Below are 16,541 nucleotides of genomic sequence, written 5' to 3'. Positions count from 1 at the left end.
ATACGCTTTACTGCGGACCAATGATTCTCCGTCGGAGATTGCATAAAATGGCAGACCTTGTTGACTTCAAAGGCGATGTCCGAACGGGAAATGTTGACATATTGTAAAGCCCCGACAACTTGTCAATAGCGTGCCGAATTGGCAAATGGTGGACTGTCCTCTAAAGTAAGATTTGCTGATGTAGAAATTGGAGAGGAGAAGGGTTTGGAGTCCAATAGGCCTGCTTTTTGTAGAAGCTCCAAAATATACGTTTGTTGAGATAAAATGATGTCAGCCCCTTTGGAAACAATCCCCAAAAATAAGAAAGTTTGCCCATATCCTGAATAGGGTAAGTTCGACTGAGGTGGCTAATAATCGCATCAACAGCCTTTGGACCATTACCTGTAATTATGATGTTGTCAACATATACCAACATATAAAGTACCGTGACCCCGGAGGTGTAAATAAACAAAGACTGATCAGTTTTGGAGCCTCGAAACCCAAGCTGATGCAAGGTGGAAGACAGCTGATGAAACCAAGCACGTGGGGCTTGTTTTAGCCCATACAAAGGCTTGTGCAGTAAGCAGACATGATCCGGTTTGTGAGGATCCACAAAGCCTTGCGGCTGCTGGAGATAAAAGTCTCTTTTAAGGCTCCATGCAGGAAAGCATTTTGAACGTCTAACTGACGAAGGGCCGTGATCGGCAAAGAAAGCACAATACGAATAGTGGTTGCCTTGACCACAGGACTGAATGTTTCCTTGTAGTCAATACCCGGTTGTTGTCGAAACCCTTTGGCCACTAACCGAGCTTTATAACGTTGAATCGTCCCCTTTGGGTCCCGCTTAATCTTGTAAACCCATTTGCAATCGACAATAATAGAACCCGGAACACGAGGAACTAGTGACCGTGTGCCATTTTTTAAAAGTGCCGAGTATTCATCTGCCATAGCTTGTCGCCATTGAGGAAAAGTGTTGGAAATAGTAAAGGAGGCTGGTTCGGTGTTAGGGTCGATGGTAGAAGAGGTAAATGATGATATGTTGTAGGGTGTGGAAGTTTTTAGGTTGGGCCGAAGATTAGAAGGTCGAGGACGAGTAGCTGTTTGGGTACTGGTTTGGGGTTGTCTGGAAACTGTTTTGGGGTTGTTCGGTGGCTGTATGAGTGTTGTTTTGGGGCTGGTTGGTGGATGTTTGGGAGGGTCGTTTGTGGCGGCGATGGTAGATATGGATTAGGGGAGGCATAGAAGGTGGTGGAGGAGGTGGGACAGGTATTCCCGCTGTTGGGAAGGCTGGGACAACAGCTGGTGAAGGCTGGTTTGCAGCCATAGATGTGGTATTTTGTTCTACGGAAGGTGGGATAAAGTCATCGGTGTCAGGTGGATTGGGATATATAGAGACATAGGGGTCCGGAGAAGGTGAAGGGTGATATACGTCTATTTATACATCTCGAATTCCGTGTAAAGTTATGTTTATTTAATGTTTTGAGTTCGTTTTAGTTCGAGTTTTGTTTATCTCTTATTATTTAAGGTTTTGAGTCAAGTATTATAGAATTATCATGTTTTAACTCATTTGATGTCTTGCATGTTAAGTTCTTATTCTTTCTATCATTTCATAAGAAGTTTATGTTAGTTTTAATCGTCACCGGTTACATGATTAGTTCACTTAGAGTTTTGATTTTTTTTCATGAAGATGGTGGTTTGTAAGTCAAGGAAAAGAAGGCCTAGAAGGTTCCTATCGTTGCTTGGAGTTCAAGGAAGAAATCTAGCATGATTTAGCAATAAATAAAACAAAATAACAAAAAAATCCAAAAATTCCCTCCTGGAGGGCGCCGCCGCGCGCGACCGGGTGAGGCTATTCCCTCCGCGCGGCGCCTAGGCCTTCTGGTCGGCTCGTTTTTGCAAGTCCAAGCCCGCTACTCGATTATATAAACATCTCTTGCAAACCTAGCCGATTCTAAGCTTAAGAGCAGCCGATTTTTAGAGTTTTTCCAAGGATTTGAAGGTGATTTGAAGCTAGGAACTAAGGAGGATCAAGAGAGCTTTCATCCGGGTGTTCGAGGATCAATTGCAAAGGGTTTTATCGCTCTAACTTTCGTTCCTTGTTCATTATTTGTCATGTCTTGCCTCTTTGTTTTTAAGACTTGTTTAGGATTGTTTTTAATAATGATTCTAGGCTAGACTTCATGTCTACCTAGGTTTGATGAACATGTTTGAGACTTGATTCTTGCTTTGGACTTATGCTTTGATTATGGTTTCGTTTTATTAATAGTAAAAGACTTGGTTTTGTTTTTATGATGCGTATAAGTATTTATTATCTTGATTGATTGTTAACTATTGCTTCACATATATCTTTTATCTTTTGATTGTGTTCTTTAGATTTAGGGTTTATGTTTAATCTTTACTTGGTGTTTTGATTATTATGGTTGAATAGGCCTATTAGATTATAGACGCTTGTTGATTGTTGATTAAGATTTTGAATGCTTTGCTAAATTCCAATAGCTGTAAGGTGAGGAATTGTTCATGTGTCTTGGTCAATTGCATGCTAGGATAGATAGTGACAATATTCTTGCTTGTGTTGATCCATGTTCATGATGTCATGTTATCTTATCAAGTTATCTAGGGTTTAGTGTTTCGTTAGATTGCTTGCTTTAGATACTATTAATTAACCCTATTTGATAACTTTGCGGAAATCAATTCAACTGATTGCTTAATAATCTAATAATTGTTCTTTGGGATTTCATTTGATTCAGTCAAGGGTCCTTTAGGGTTTGTTAGATGAATACGTTTAGAAATCAGTTTCCATAATCATGTTATTTGTCCGTTGCTTGATGATTGTTGATGAATGGGATTCTTACCTAGGTAGATTCCTTCTCTGATTGGTTTCGATCTTGTGTTTAATTGCTTATTTCTTGTTTACTTGTTTATTTGCTTTCTTAGTTAAATCCTAGTTTAAAAACCCCCTTTAAACATTAATAATAAATAGTCGTGTCGTAAGTCGAGTCTAATTAGTTAATTAACGTAATTTATAGAGTCCTGTGGATTCGATATTCCGGACTTACTTAGCTTTAGTACAATTGACCGGTTCACTTGCCGGTGTTGTGTGTAGTTGAGTCTTAAGTCTAGTTTTTATTACTTGTTTAGTTTAGTTAATATTTAATTGACTGTTTCTAGCACATCAAAGGGGAGTGAAGATTGTTAAGTTGAGAAGATTTGAATGGAAAACAGAGTTCATTGAAGCGAACATGCCGGGCAATGTATGTCCGCTTGGTTTCGGGGTCAAAACACCGATAACCATGATGATGGGAGCTATATCCGAGAAAGACAGATGGAGAGGAACGGAAGTCAATTTTGTGTCTGTTGTAAGGACGTAGGTGGGGAAAACATTGTGAACCAAAGATTTTTAAAAAGGAGTAATCGGGTGGATGACGAAAAAGATGTTGAAAAGGAGAGCGAGAAGAATTGGAGCGTGAAGGCATGCAGTTAATAAGGTAGACAACGGTTTCAAAGGCAAAATGCCAGAAACGATGTGGCACATGAGATTGAGCAAGTAAAGTGAGACCTGTTTCAACCACGTGTCGGTGTCGACGTTCCACAACACCATTTTGTTTGCTGGTGTGTGGACAGGATAGGCGATGAAGAATTCCTAATGATTGAAAGAAGGTGGATAGAGACCGGAATTCTCCACCCCCATCAGTTTGGACCCGTTTAAGTTTGGTGTGAAATTGTCGTTCAACCATAACCAGAAATTGTTTAAAAATATTATAGACATCAGATTTATGTTTAAATGGAAAAATCCATATGAATTTGGAAAATTGATCTACACACAAAAGAAAATAATTGTGACCCTCACTAGATGGAATCGGGGCGGGTCCCCAGACGTCACAAATAAGCAAATCTAAAATATATGTACTTTTAAAAGTAGAAGATAACAAATGTAATTTTGATGATTTTCCAATAGAACAAGGTTCACAAAAAGAAACAGAACAATTATTGTTATTCAAAGGTAAATGATAAAAAACAACATTGACTTCAAAAGCTGAGGATGAGGATGTCCCAATCTTTAATGCCAAATGTTGGAGGAAGCACGATGAGCAGAAAAGGCAGTTTTAGAAATAGCTTGTTGTCTTGGAAGCCGAAGTGAGTAGAGCCCATCATTACTTGGACCCGTGAGGAGGGTAGTGTGTGTAAACTTGTCCTTCACAGAAAAGAAAGAATCGTGAAATTCAAAATAAACATAATTAACACGACAAAATTTTTGAACAGAAAGGAGGTTTTGTTTAATTTCAGGTACATGTAGGATATTGGTAAGGTTAAAGGTACGGTTTGGGGAATTAAATGTGGATGAGCCAGTACGTAAAATTGGTAGACCCTTACCATTGCCAACATGGAGGTTGTCACCGCCATATATGCATCCGAATGCTCGAAACTAGAGAAATCTGGGGCAACATGATGACTAGAGCCCATGTCTGGGAGCCAAGAAGAAGAAGCATATGACCTGGTATCTGCAAAATTAGCCAATGGCTGTTGTCTTGGGCGAACAGTGGCTGGGTCCCGATTAGGACAGTGAGTGGGGAGATGCCTTATGCCACACCTGTGACAGGATCCATAAACTACGTTCTGATTTGATGCCCAACTGAATTGATTGAGATTTCCACCACTCGGGCCACCCGGGCGATTAGAGCTACCACGTCCACGACTGTTACCCTGCCGATTGTTGAAACGATTGTTGCCAGATGGGTTAGTTCAGAAGGCTTGGGGCTGAGATGGCAACTGAAGTTGCACACCAAGTTGGGCGCCAGTTGTTGGACAGCCGCATCTGATGGCGGTGTAGGGCTGCCTCCGGTGGGTTTAGCCGAAGTAGGAGCCATGGCTGAGAATACTTGAGTAGGTGGAACAATTGGGGCAGAACGTTTAAGCATATAGTCGTGATCAGCAATCACGGCATGAAGTTCGTTATAAGCAAATTGACGAGTAAGGGCCGTGGTCTTAACGCCATGGTATTCGTCATGTAGGCCAGAAATAACCATCATAACAAGGTCTTTTTCTTTCAAGGGTTCGCCAATATTAGCTAGGGCAGAGGCGTATTCTTGTGCACGTTGGAGGTATGCTGTAGGGGTTACATCAGCCTTCATCTCAATCCTTAAAAAGTTGTGTTTTTAAGGTATATTCTCGGGAGGAAGTGTAAGGTGCAAAGGCCCGCTCTAGGGCAAGCCAAAGGTCACGGGCAGTAAGAGTGCCTCTGGCATGATGTAAAGCGCCCTCAGAGATAGTGGAGATAAGGATCATCCGAACGTGTGCATCGTTGGAAAGCCAGATTGGGTACTGTGGATTGGGTTGGGATTCGGGTGGTGGTGCAGGTGCATTATTTTTGGGAGGGTCTGCAGGAACAGTTATGGTGGTTGGAGGGCAGGGTATGGTTCTGTCAATATAACCAAAGAGATTATTGGTGACTAAGAACAGGTGAATAACCAGGAACTGTAGTTATCGGAGTTAGGGTAAATCCAAACTTGTGGGAGTTGTAGACTGCTTTTTCTTTTTGATCAAAAGCAGTGAGGGTGGCATAGGTAATTAGTTTTAGAAAAAGAAAGAGGAAGATGGGAGGGATGGTATAGCGGAGGAAGACAACAGAAAGGCTGTTGTTCTGTGATCACTGTTGTTAATAATAATAATAATAATAATAATAATAATAATAATAATAATAATAATAATAAAGGTAGGGCCGGCAGGTTTGTGCTGCAGAAATTAGGGTTAGGAATAACTGGCTTTGATACCAAGTTAATCAGAGGGAATGATAATTGTTATTATGAATAATAATGAGATTACAAGATATATATAGACTTGAATAATACAAACTAGACCCTATACAATTAGACATTATTTAAATATGAAATAATATCTTGTCTAACAATGCAAATAAGATAATATGTAGTGTAGATACGTGAACCCTAACGCCCCTATACGCGGGTATTCAGACTCAACCAAATAACATGTTTTAGATGTGGGAAATAGAACATTCTGCATAATAATGTCCACGCCATGTAGGTTTGTGTGACGTTGAACTTGTAAAAGGATGCGAATAAGCATACAACGAAACCACGAATAAATTAACAGTTTGTTTAAGCTATAGTGCACTTAAAGCTTTCGATCACATCCAAACACTTGAGAGCGTACTGAGTTTTGATAACGCAAATAAGATAATAAGCTGTGCAAATACTCTGGTAATTTTCAACTCAAAGCAGTAACATGTTTTAACTGTGGGAAAAAGGCCCATGAACCTATATATTCACACTAGTTTCCTTGGCTAGTGAACAACTAGCGATACCAACAAATTGTCATTAATAAGCATATTAATTCCCTCTAAGTCGATCGATAACATGATGTTTCACGAGTAACTAAGTTAATAATTTGAGTGCTAAGCATTACAGACCAAGTGTTCAAATTTCAGCCTTGTTAGCCTCGCTGGTTTGATCCCTCTGTGCCTTGGTAAAACCCTGCAAGTAAAAAAGCTATAAATGAAAAGTACAACAACGTGAGTTTGTAAAAAACAACAAACTTGAAAACTTGCGTACCTCCACCGTCTCGAATAACGCCTTAGCATTCTTGTCATTCTCGAAATGATCACGAACAGGCTGCATTTCATGTTAACTATGAATATCTTTGAAGTTAAATGTATAGATGAAATAAACTGATAAAACAATATAAATAGCAAACCTGCAATATCGTGTTTAAGGCCTTTGATAGAGCAGGTTTTAAGTCTGCAGGAGGCAGATCCCCCTTTTCATAATCAGCAGCGAGTTCTTCAAAGCTTGTATAGGTCCTGATTATAAACCGTTTTCATACAGCAAGTAAATAAAATAATAAGCATGAACGCAAATACAATTTAATTAAAATGACAATAGAAAGACATCAAACTCACTTTTCTCCAAGGTTTTCTGCTTTTCTTTCAACCTTGAACTCGTTAAACCTTGGAAACACAATGTACTTTAGGTACTCAAGACAAGGGTTCTTCTCAACGACATTCAGTGGGCAATATGCATTGTTTATCTTATGTATAACCGCTTCCTGTGACATTAATAACAGGCACCTGAAATTAATATAACACAGCCAGAATGCAAATGTAACACGAAGGCCAAATTGTACCTCGTTATCTTCCATAAAGATGGCAGAAGAAGGATCAGATTTCGACATTTTGTCTTGCCCTTTCAAGAGCCCAGGAAGCATGTCTGTGCACATCAACCAAGAAATAATAATAATAATGTCAAATATAGATACATAAATACATACAAAACATGTGTGTGTGCGCGCACATGCAAGAAAGTTAAAACTTGGCTCTTACGGTGTGACAAAATGATTGGCTTGTTTTTCTTTTTTATATCATCACAGTACTCCCTAGCAAGCACATTCACTTTCCTTTGATCCATGCCTAACTGACAGATGTCGGCCTGTTTCAACAAACAAATAAGGATTAGTAAGACAAAGAAAGCTACAATAAGAAGGAAAATTTGAAACTTGACCCGTTACTAGTTTCAATATCAATCAAGTACAAACTATAAGAAGAATGAATGTCGAATAAACTCGACCCGCTAAGGGATGCGATTTTACACAATTATGACCAGGTTGTCTACCAAAGGTTAGTCTTTACGTTCTCATGTACCGACCCGCTCAACTATTGAAACCAGCAAAACGAAACCGTTACCATTAACCATGAAGAAATACTTTCAAGAACCAAAACTAAGTATAACAAAAGGTAAAACCTAAATTTGACATATTCGAGTTTGAGAAACACAACCGACCTTAAGAAAGAATATATCAGCACATTGCATACACGGGTAGAAAATCTGCGCAGCCGACAACTTATGCTGATCATCTCGTCCCATAATTTGACCACACCTACAAGAACTGATAATGTAAACATATCATTAGTAGCATTTAAACCAGTTGACAATAATAATGGATGTATTCGACTTTTGTAACTACTTTATAATCCGAGAAAGTTTGTTCCTCCGAGCGATGTCCATGACTCGAGGCCAGTACTCTTGTGGCCGAGAATTGATTTCCTCAGAGGACCAAAGAAACTCCACCTGACCTCCTTCTAAATTCATCCCCGCGGCCTTCCATATCTCGATGAGATAACGGCCGACGGTTTGGATTTTATCCAAATCACCCCCCATTTTATCGTTTAAGAACGCGAACCAGTCCGCAATCCAAATCTTGAATTTGCAGCCAGCTGATACGAGTTTGTTGGCACTTAATGTCTTCATAACACCCTATAAAACAGGAGGATCACAGTTATAACATAATTAATTAAAACAAACTAAAACAAATAAAGGGATTGAAGATACATTGATGCATACCTGTGCTATATGCATTCGGCCAGAGGGTTCGAAGCCGTCGTAGCAAATGGGTTGGGGCTTGTTGGCGAGAAGATTGAGGAGCTCTTGCTCTTGAATACATTCTTCACCAATTCTGAATCGTTCTTCCAGACTCGTCATTATAGTGTAAACTAATTAGGGTTTAAGAAAGTATCCAACTTTAGGGTGTATAAACGATTAGTGATTGATCAAACGAAACGATTAGTGTCAATGATGCAGAAAATAACCTGTTGCCAAAATTATGGTTTATGAAAGTATCGACGTAAATCAAAATTAGGGTGCATAAATGAACATTTTATACAAATTAAGTTGATATCTTGTTGCATAATCAATCAAATTAAAATACCTGAATATATTACTTTAGTTTTGAATTATTTTATTATGAAATAATTCTAATATATTACTTTAGTTTTCCACGACACGAATCGTTTAGAACCAAGTTTTATTATATTGTCCTCTTTTTATATATTAACTTATGTTATATATGAGTATTTTACAATTTTAGGGGCTGTTATAAAACATTCGCTAATCGTTGTATCGGTTTGCGTTTAAAAGTCGATTTTTCGACTGTAAAAGTTATTGACAGGTAAAATAAACCAAATAAGTCAATACCAATTATCTTATGAATTAAATATACACATTATAACATATAATTTACTATTATTTCCAGATTTGATAACATAATTTCATATAACATATTTCAATCAATTTAAGCTCCTAGTTTCATAACTTAAGTTTACTAATAATGGTAATAATTATCTTAGCAAAATATTCTATAACAAGCATCATCATCATAACATCCAAAAGTCCAAATCTTTGTCATTATCATGTCTTCACAACAAGCTAAACTTACATTTTTCAAATATATTCCTTATTCCCTTTTTAGATGTTCTTAACATGCATGCCTAATCATGTATGTTTATTTTAAATCAAATCACCAAGCATATGATCATTTCTATCATCATCAAATCATCTCATCATCTATGTACAAGTTCAAGTGTTTCATCATTAACTAATCAAATTGTGAATTTCCTAAGTTTTCAATCAACAAAGTTTCATTTTATAACAACTTTTAATTTTTAATAATTCTTTCTAATCCAAGCTTGCAATTATAATCAAGTATGATTCTTATTTATCTCATTCAACTAGTTTGACAAGATTTCATGAAACCTATGGTTCTATTTTAATTTTGAATTTTCTATTGTTCAAATTACAAAGTTTCTATTTCTAGCAAGTAGGTGGCAAGTAATTCATTCAATAATCCAATAGACACTTCGATGATGTATTCTATCATAGTTTAAGTAAATACTCATCATCTTTCATAATCATGTATGTTAAACAATCAAAGATTCAACTATGCATCCATCAAAGTTTCCTTATTTAACAACTTAACAATTTTCAACAATCATCTTTAAGCCTTGTCTTTCAAATTACTAGATTATGAATTCTCTAACATACAACCTATCATCAATATCAATCCCTAACTTCATCAATTATCAATAATCATCAATTTATCCAAGAAATCCAAGAATCCCTAAATTGCAAATTGTGAACAAGTTCTTGCCAATTTCATTTTCAATACTAGCAATTCAATGGATTACGTTCATATCATTAATCTTATTGATCATTCACTACCCAATATCCATTCTAACATCAAACTCAATCACCAAATTCATCCATGATTTCACCTAATTATCCAATATCTTAGTTTGATCAACAACAACATCTCTATTCAATCTCAACAATCCAAATGTGATCTTTAGGATGAATGTATGCATGTATGTGAGGGTTCAACTCTTCCCCTTACACATGAATACATACATACAGCTCATACACACACACATATGCATCCAAAATTTTCACTTTCTAAGATCAATCTCAACCCAAGAAAACATAATCTTATCTATTCAATCTTAAAAATTAACTCATAATTACTTGGGTTTTGAGGATCCTAAGATGATGAAATGGACGATATTGGTGTGTTTGGCACTTCCTTCCACTTGGTTCTTCCTTCAAATAGCCTAATTTCACCTTGGATCTTGATCTTACTTATGTGTGTGTTGTATTTTGAATTTGATTTGTGAATGTGTGGGTGTGTGTGTGCCGTGAGTATATAGAAAGAGTGAAGAGGGTGTAGCTTTGATGAGTTGGGTGTTAGGATGTTAAGTGGATGATTTAGAGTGTTTACAACACATTAATGCTAGATGATTGAGAATGTGAGTTGGTGTTGGGTGATTTGAAGAAAAAGAGGTGGAGGGGGTGAGGTGGCAAGGGGGCGACATGGGGGGTGAAGGTGAAGAGTTGGGTGATATTATAACTAGTTTGGTTCGGTTTAACATATTGCGAGTTTTGGATAATCAATCGGATCCCGTTTTTAGTAATTTTTGTCAAACTTTGAACGAAATCAAGTTCCTGACAATATAGACTATAGAAACTATTTTTCTGAAAATAGTTTGTGTCGGGTCCTTTCGGTGTCCCGTACTGGCTTTCATTTACTTATTTTTCTGTTTTTGCTATTTGAGCCTTCTAAAATTATGTTTAGACATTATCTATAATGTTTTAATATATAATTTAAATTTGTGGGGCCATTTAGTCATATTAATGATTTATCTATTTGTCTGGCCCGCTGCCCGAGGTAATTCCACGTAATGCTCGTTACGTGGCCAAATTTGGACTTTTTGTTGACTTTGCAATATTTTGAATCTTAATATGAAAAGATTTTATTCATATAATGATAGTTTATTTTTTAATCATGATTACCTTTAGCGATAAATTTTTGTCAAGTGTTACACCTGTATTTTCTTTAAATGAACTTTATAATCATATCACAAGATGACCTGCATATGTATTAAATATACAATAATTTTGTCAACACTAGATTGAGTGAGTAAAACACCATATTTTATGAACATATAATCATAAAGAAAAAAGCAAACTGTGTCAAGTGAGATAAACAATTTAACCAAATGAGCAAGTAAATATGTTGTCGGTAAGCTCGATGCGATGAACTGGATGATGGCTAACACGACTGGTGTATGATCATACTAGTCTGAGAATATGTTGGACCTCTCCGAAATGTATTGAAGTAAAACATATAAGCATATAACACGTTAGGCATAAATTGTTAAACACATATGACTAACAGTTGCAAGTTGAGTAATATATAGTAATAAAATATCTACGAACGCATATGTCCCCAAAATATTTAAAATAAGTAAAAAGGGGAGTGATTACTCACCTTTAGCAATAAGCAAAAGATTAAATACGTTAAGAATAGTAAGAGAATAAATGTCACGCTCGCGATTTATCAACGGAAAAGTCCCTAAGTAGTAATAATCGAGAAATATTACGAAACAATAAATAGACTAACAGAGAATCGAGTCTTAAATGAATATTTGCAATAATAATTAACTCAAAATAATCATTTTTTTAAAATGGCTACTTTTAATTAAAAGTTATGGTTAAATAATAATAGTGTATAAAACATATTTGTACAAATAAATATTTTCACATGTTGATAAAAATATATTTGATTATGTATGTGAAAAGTCTTGTAAATCTTTAATATTAAAATCACTAAAAATTCATATTATATAAAATATATACTTATTTATATTAAAATATATGGAAATATAAGGTTTTAACGAAGGTTTGGAGAAATAACTAGTTAATATGTCGGTTTTAAGATAAGATATAATTTGTTATTAATTTTATGATATTAATTAACATTTATATTAGTTATGTATTTTAAATCAAAAACCCTTTTTAACTCTTTAATATTAAAACCTTATTATAAAACCTTTATTGATTTTTATAACTATAACACACACACACACATATATGGTTTAAATCAAGGTTCGGAAAAGACAACGAGTTAAAATGTCGGGTTTTGATTAAATACTAATTATTTATTATTTTATAACATTTATACTATTATTTATTGATTAAATATAGCAAGTAACCAATAATTAAAAAAAGAGTTTCCAAAAAATGCGGCGGGGGGGGGGGGGGTGATGAACTCGCGCCCCCACAACGATTCAACCATAGACTCGACCACCCTAGTCAACTGGGCTAGGGTGTGACTTGGTCATAACTTAGGACTGAAAATACTTAAGCATGCAGACAAGAACCCATAAATATACATGAACCCTAGATCATCTATCCGTTAAATTGATTGTTAATTGATCGAATAGATTTAGGGTTAATAATTAATGAATCAATACGATTAAAACTATGTATCATATTACCTCTAATAGAGTATAATTGCAGGTATTCAAACCCGTTAGGTCGTCGGCCATGAATAGATCAAGAACAGGACATTGGAGGTTATTATAATCAAATTACTTGTGGAGGTTTGCTTAGCGAGGGTTACAGGAAGGTGCAGATCCAATTAATTGCGTTATGGTGTGTTATAATATAGATTGATGAACGGATTAGGTCGGCTAGATATATTAAGCAATTCGTATCACAAACGATCGATTAAACATAATTAGGAGCGTCGGTGTGCCGATTATGGCAAGATTAACGAAACCGCTGATTCAATTTCCAAGTTAATAACGAAAATTGTGGTTCAAGTTTGTTAAACGGATCGTGGTTTGAGGAATGGGTATGATAAACGGGTTTGGGTTTGGTACGGGTAAACGGGTTATTTGGATCAGGTAAGTTATAATAATATATATATACTAGTTTTTATACCCCGTATTACGGGAGTTGTTTTTATATTATTTGTTTCTAATATTTTTTTATTTTCTGAATTTTTTTTATTGTATGAAAGTTAATATTATACTAATGGTTTGATGATAAATTCTTTCACAAATAATTGAGATGTTATAACCCGGTTTAAAAGTTATATGGGTTTGATGAGACCCAGTACCTGTTATATTTTTTTTACTATAAAATTGGTTTTTTAATTATATAAATATCATATATCTTTTTTAAAATAAATCATATATTAATTTTTTAGTATATCCGTACCTTATAGGATTTTTATATCAAATATTTGGTGAGATTACTTTTTAATTTAATGAGATGTTATAACCCGTTTAGAAATATTTGGGTTTTGATAAGACCTACACCCGTGAATTCGGGTCAAATGCATGAGAAGTCTCCATTTAAAAATCAAGCAAATCTTGTGACTCCAAAAAAAGGGGGAGCGACCACATCGCGACACGTAGGATTTTTATGTTTTCGTTTATATATATATTATATATACATAGTGTAAGGATCCAAAGAGAACCTTTTGTAAATTGAGAACTTTGAGAACCATTTTGGACCACTAAAATCACCTTTAAAAAAATCATAAAACAAAAAATAATAAAAACTTTAAAAAGGTAAAAAAAAAAACAAAATTCTTATATTTCATTCCGGTTTCATTAAAACAAATAAAAAAAACAAAAAAAAACGTCGTATTATACACATATGTATAATTTTATTTTATCTTTAGTTACGTAATATACACATATGTACAGTATCATTTATCTTAAATTATACACATGTGTAAAAAAACATGTAAATGTACATATATGTATATGTTATACATATGTGTATATAATTTAGCTAAACCGAGTTTTTTTATGAAACCGGGATGATAAAATAAGAATTTTGGTTTTTTTACTTTTTTGATTTTTGTTTTTTTTATTTTATGATTTTTTTTATTGTTGGGTATTTTGTGGTCCAAAATAGTTCTCATAGTTCTCAATTTCAAAAAGGTTCTCTCATGATCGTGATCCTATATATATATATAGGGTAAGGATCCTAAGAGAACCCTTTGTAAATTGAGAACTTTGAGAACCATTTTGGACCACTAAAAACACCTTTAAAAAACTCATAAAACAAAAAAATAACAAAAATTTTAAAAAAGTAAAAAAAACCAAAATTCTTATATTTCATTCCGGTTCCATTAAAAAAAGTCGTATTATACACATATGTATAGTATCATTTATCTTAAATTATACATATGTACATAAAAAAACATGTAAATGTGCATATATGTATATATTATACATATGTGTATATAATTTAGCTAAACCGAGTTTTTTTTAATGAAACCGGGATGTTAAAATAAGAATTTTGGTTTTTTTTTTACTTTTTTCTTTTTTGTGTTTTTTTTATTTTATGATTTTTTTTATTTTTGGGTTTTTTGTGGTCCAAAATGGTTCTCATGGCTCTCAATTTTAAAAAAGTTCTCTCACGATCCTGATTCTATATATATAAATTGTACATTAGTCCCTGGAGATAGAATGTGAAAACAAAGTTGGACAAAAGTTTAGTTTGGGGTTAATATCGCCAAAATTTGAATGTTATAAATATATAATATATAAATACAAAAAATATTATAACAATTAATTCAACTCGATAAACACGATATTTTTATTGATAAAATTTCCTGAACATCGAAATGGGTCGGGTATTTAATGAAGATCTTATTTAGAAAATCCGAGTTGTTACAATTACCTGAACCTCTTTTGAGGTATTTTCATTATCGAGAGTTTTGCATTGTTATTTTTGTAGACAGAGTGTTTGGACCGACAACAACTACTAGATAGGTTTATGATGTTGCAGCTCAGCATGTTGTTAATGGAGCTATGGAAGGAGTTAATGGTATTTTTTTGTTGTGTTTTTTTTGTAATTATTTCAAATGAAATTGTCGAACATATTTCTTTTCTTGATTTAGGGTTTTTTTTCTTGATTTAGAGATTTCTTCATAAATTCATACACATATTCATTTATTTTGGTTATTTCTTTTTTTCTTTTTTGAAGTCAATTTTGCCTTTGAAATCAGTTACCTTTCTTTTTAAAGTTTGAACTCACGAGGCTCCATTCAGAACCGCTGGAATTATTTGTGAAGGAAAGATTTTCATTTGTTGATGTTCTTTGGATCTCTTTTTTAAAATCAATTTTATAATTTTGTAAACCCAATAATTATTTCTTGAACATAATATGTTCACAAATAAGACCATGACTATGTAGTAAGTATATAATAAGGTCTTTTAAACCCCGTATACATAGTTTAGGCTTTTTAATCATCATTTCTCATGCAAAAGTAGAGTATATATCCTCTTTACTTGTAGGCGAAACTACAGTGGTCATGAATTATGTCTTCTTTTGGTTTGTAGTTAGCTTATTGCTATATAATTTTACTTTTCTTTTTGCTGTTTCAGAGACTGCAATAGTAAGAATCTGTGGCACCTATCTTGCTGGAATTGTTAAGGGTTTTTGCACACATATTGCCATGTATTGGCATCACGTGATTACTTCAATCAATCAATCAAGCTCTGTATATCCCACCGCATAGCACACTATCGGTAAGGTCAGGGGAGGGTGGGATGTAGGCAAGTCTTTCCTCTATCCATGAGAATAGAGAGGCTGCTTACAGAGAGACCCCGGCTCATAAAGCTACATACAGGTAGATAGAGTAAACATACATCCTACAAGCAAAGACACTTAGCAATACATAGAATAGCAAACTACCAAAATAGCAAGGAATCTGTAACCAATAAGATTTGGGCATAAGAATCAAAAGACAGCATCAAACAAAAAATATACATAAACAACAAGGAGTCAAGCTAGCCAAACTAGACCCTATATACAAAGCTAAGCTAACTAGGTACCTTCCCCTAGAAAGTCGCTAACCTTAATCCTACATCACGTGAGTACTTGCGTATCTTAATTATTTTGATTATAGAATAAGTGATGATGAATCTTATTTTGTGTTTTAACATTCTAATAAATGTCTACTGATTGTTGCTTTTTATATTATTAGGCACCGGTTAATATGATCAGCAACCCGGTCAACTCGACTATATCCATTGCTTCTGAGGTTTTCAAGAAAGCAGGTACATTAAATTTATCTTATTAACGCCTTCTACTAAGTGTATGTAAAGAAATTTCTGCATCTTACTACACTATTAAAACAATACAAGGTTTTCACATGGTATTCAACTAACATGTTCACATATGCTTCCAACTCATTAATTTTTCATTTATCTAATTTTCACATGTTAATTTGAACATAATTATTGAGTAATAAAGACAATTAATTGTTTTCATTGTTATTTTTTTTAAGTTTTGAGTCTTTGTTATTTTTTTTCTTTTTGAATTTTGCGAAATTATTTATGAATGTTTGGACTAGATGTATGGATGTTTGGATTGAAATGGTGGTTTATGTCACGAGGTTTGGATTTTTATTGTTGC

General features: G+C 34.4%; 2 protein-coding genes across 2 annotated transcripts; both read right to left on the bottom strand.

Moving 5' to 3' along the window:
- Positions 1–534: 534 nt before the first annotated feature.
- On the bottom strand, positions 535–927 carry LOC143582634 (putative mitochondrial protein AtMg00820). The gene has a single exon (XM_077065151.1). The coding sequence runs from the start codon at positions 925–927 to the stop codon at positions 535–537; it is 393 nt and encodes a 130-aa protein (XP_076921266.1).
- A 5,010-nt stretch (positions 928–5,937) lies between these two features.
- Positions 5,938–8,458, bottom strand: LOC143582638 (tyrosine--tRNA ligase 1, cytoplasmic-like). The gene is made up of 9 exons (XM_077065157.1): positions 8,331–8,458; positions 7,954–8,243; positions 7,770–7,866; positions 7,313–7,418; positions 7,117–7,199; positions 6,893–7,038; positions 6,688–6,793; positions 6,546–6,605; positions 5,938–6,467 (listed from the first exon to the last, which is right to left on the bottom strand). Exons 1-9 carry the CDS (start codon positions 8,343–8,345, stop codon positions 6,411–6,413), a joined length of 960 nt encoding a protein of 319 aa, XP_076921272.1. The 5' UTR covers positions 8,346–8,458; the 3' UTR covers positions 5,938–6,410.
- Between the last annotated feature and the right edge of the window lie 8,083 nt (positions 8,459–16,541).

Source organism: Bidens hawaiensis, unplaced genomic scaffold (genome assembly GCF_021521415.1).
Source record: "Bidens hawaiensis isolate Kalapana, Puna unplaced genomic scaffold, B.hawaiensis_p1.1 tig00031822_1, whole genome shotgun sequence".
NCBI lineage: Eukaryota > Viridiplantae > Streptophyta > Magnoliopsida > Asterales > Asteraceae > Bidens > Bidens hawaiensis.
Note: the sequence above shows the minus strand (reverse complement) of the source record. Positions and strands in the feature narration are given on the sequence as shown.

Bases quoted from the DNA above. Each gene is read 5' to 3' on its own strand.
- LOC143582634 (XM_077065151.1), bottom strand. From the start codon at position 927: ATGGCAGATGAATACTCGGCACTTTTAAAAAATGGCACACGGTCACTA.
- LOC143582638 (XM_077065157.1), bottom strand. The intron at 7,419-7,769 runs GTCGGTTGTGTT...TTGTTGAAACAG, and splicing joins CTGATATATTCTTTCTTAAG to GCCGACATCTGTCAGTTAGG. The intron at 6,606-6,687 runs GTTTGCTATTTA...CATGAAATGCAG, and splicing joins CCTTAAACACGATATTGCAG to CCTGTTCGTGATCATTTCGA.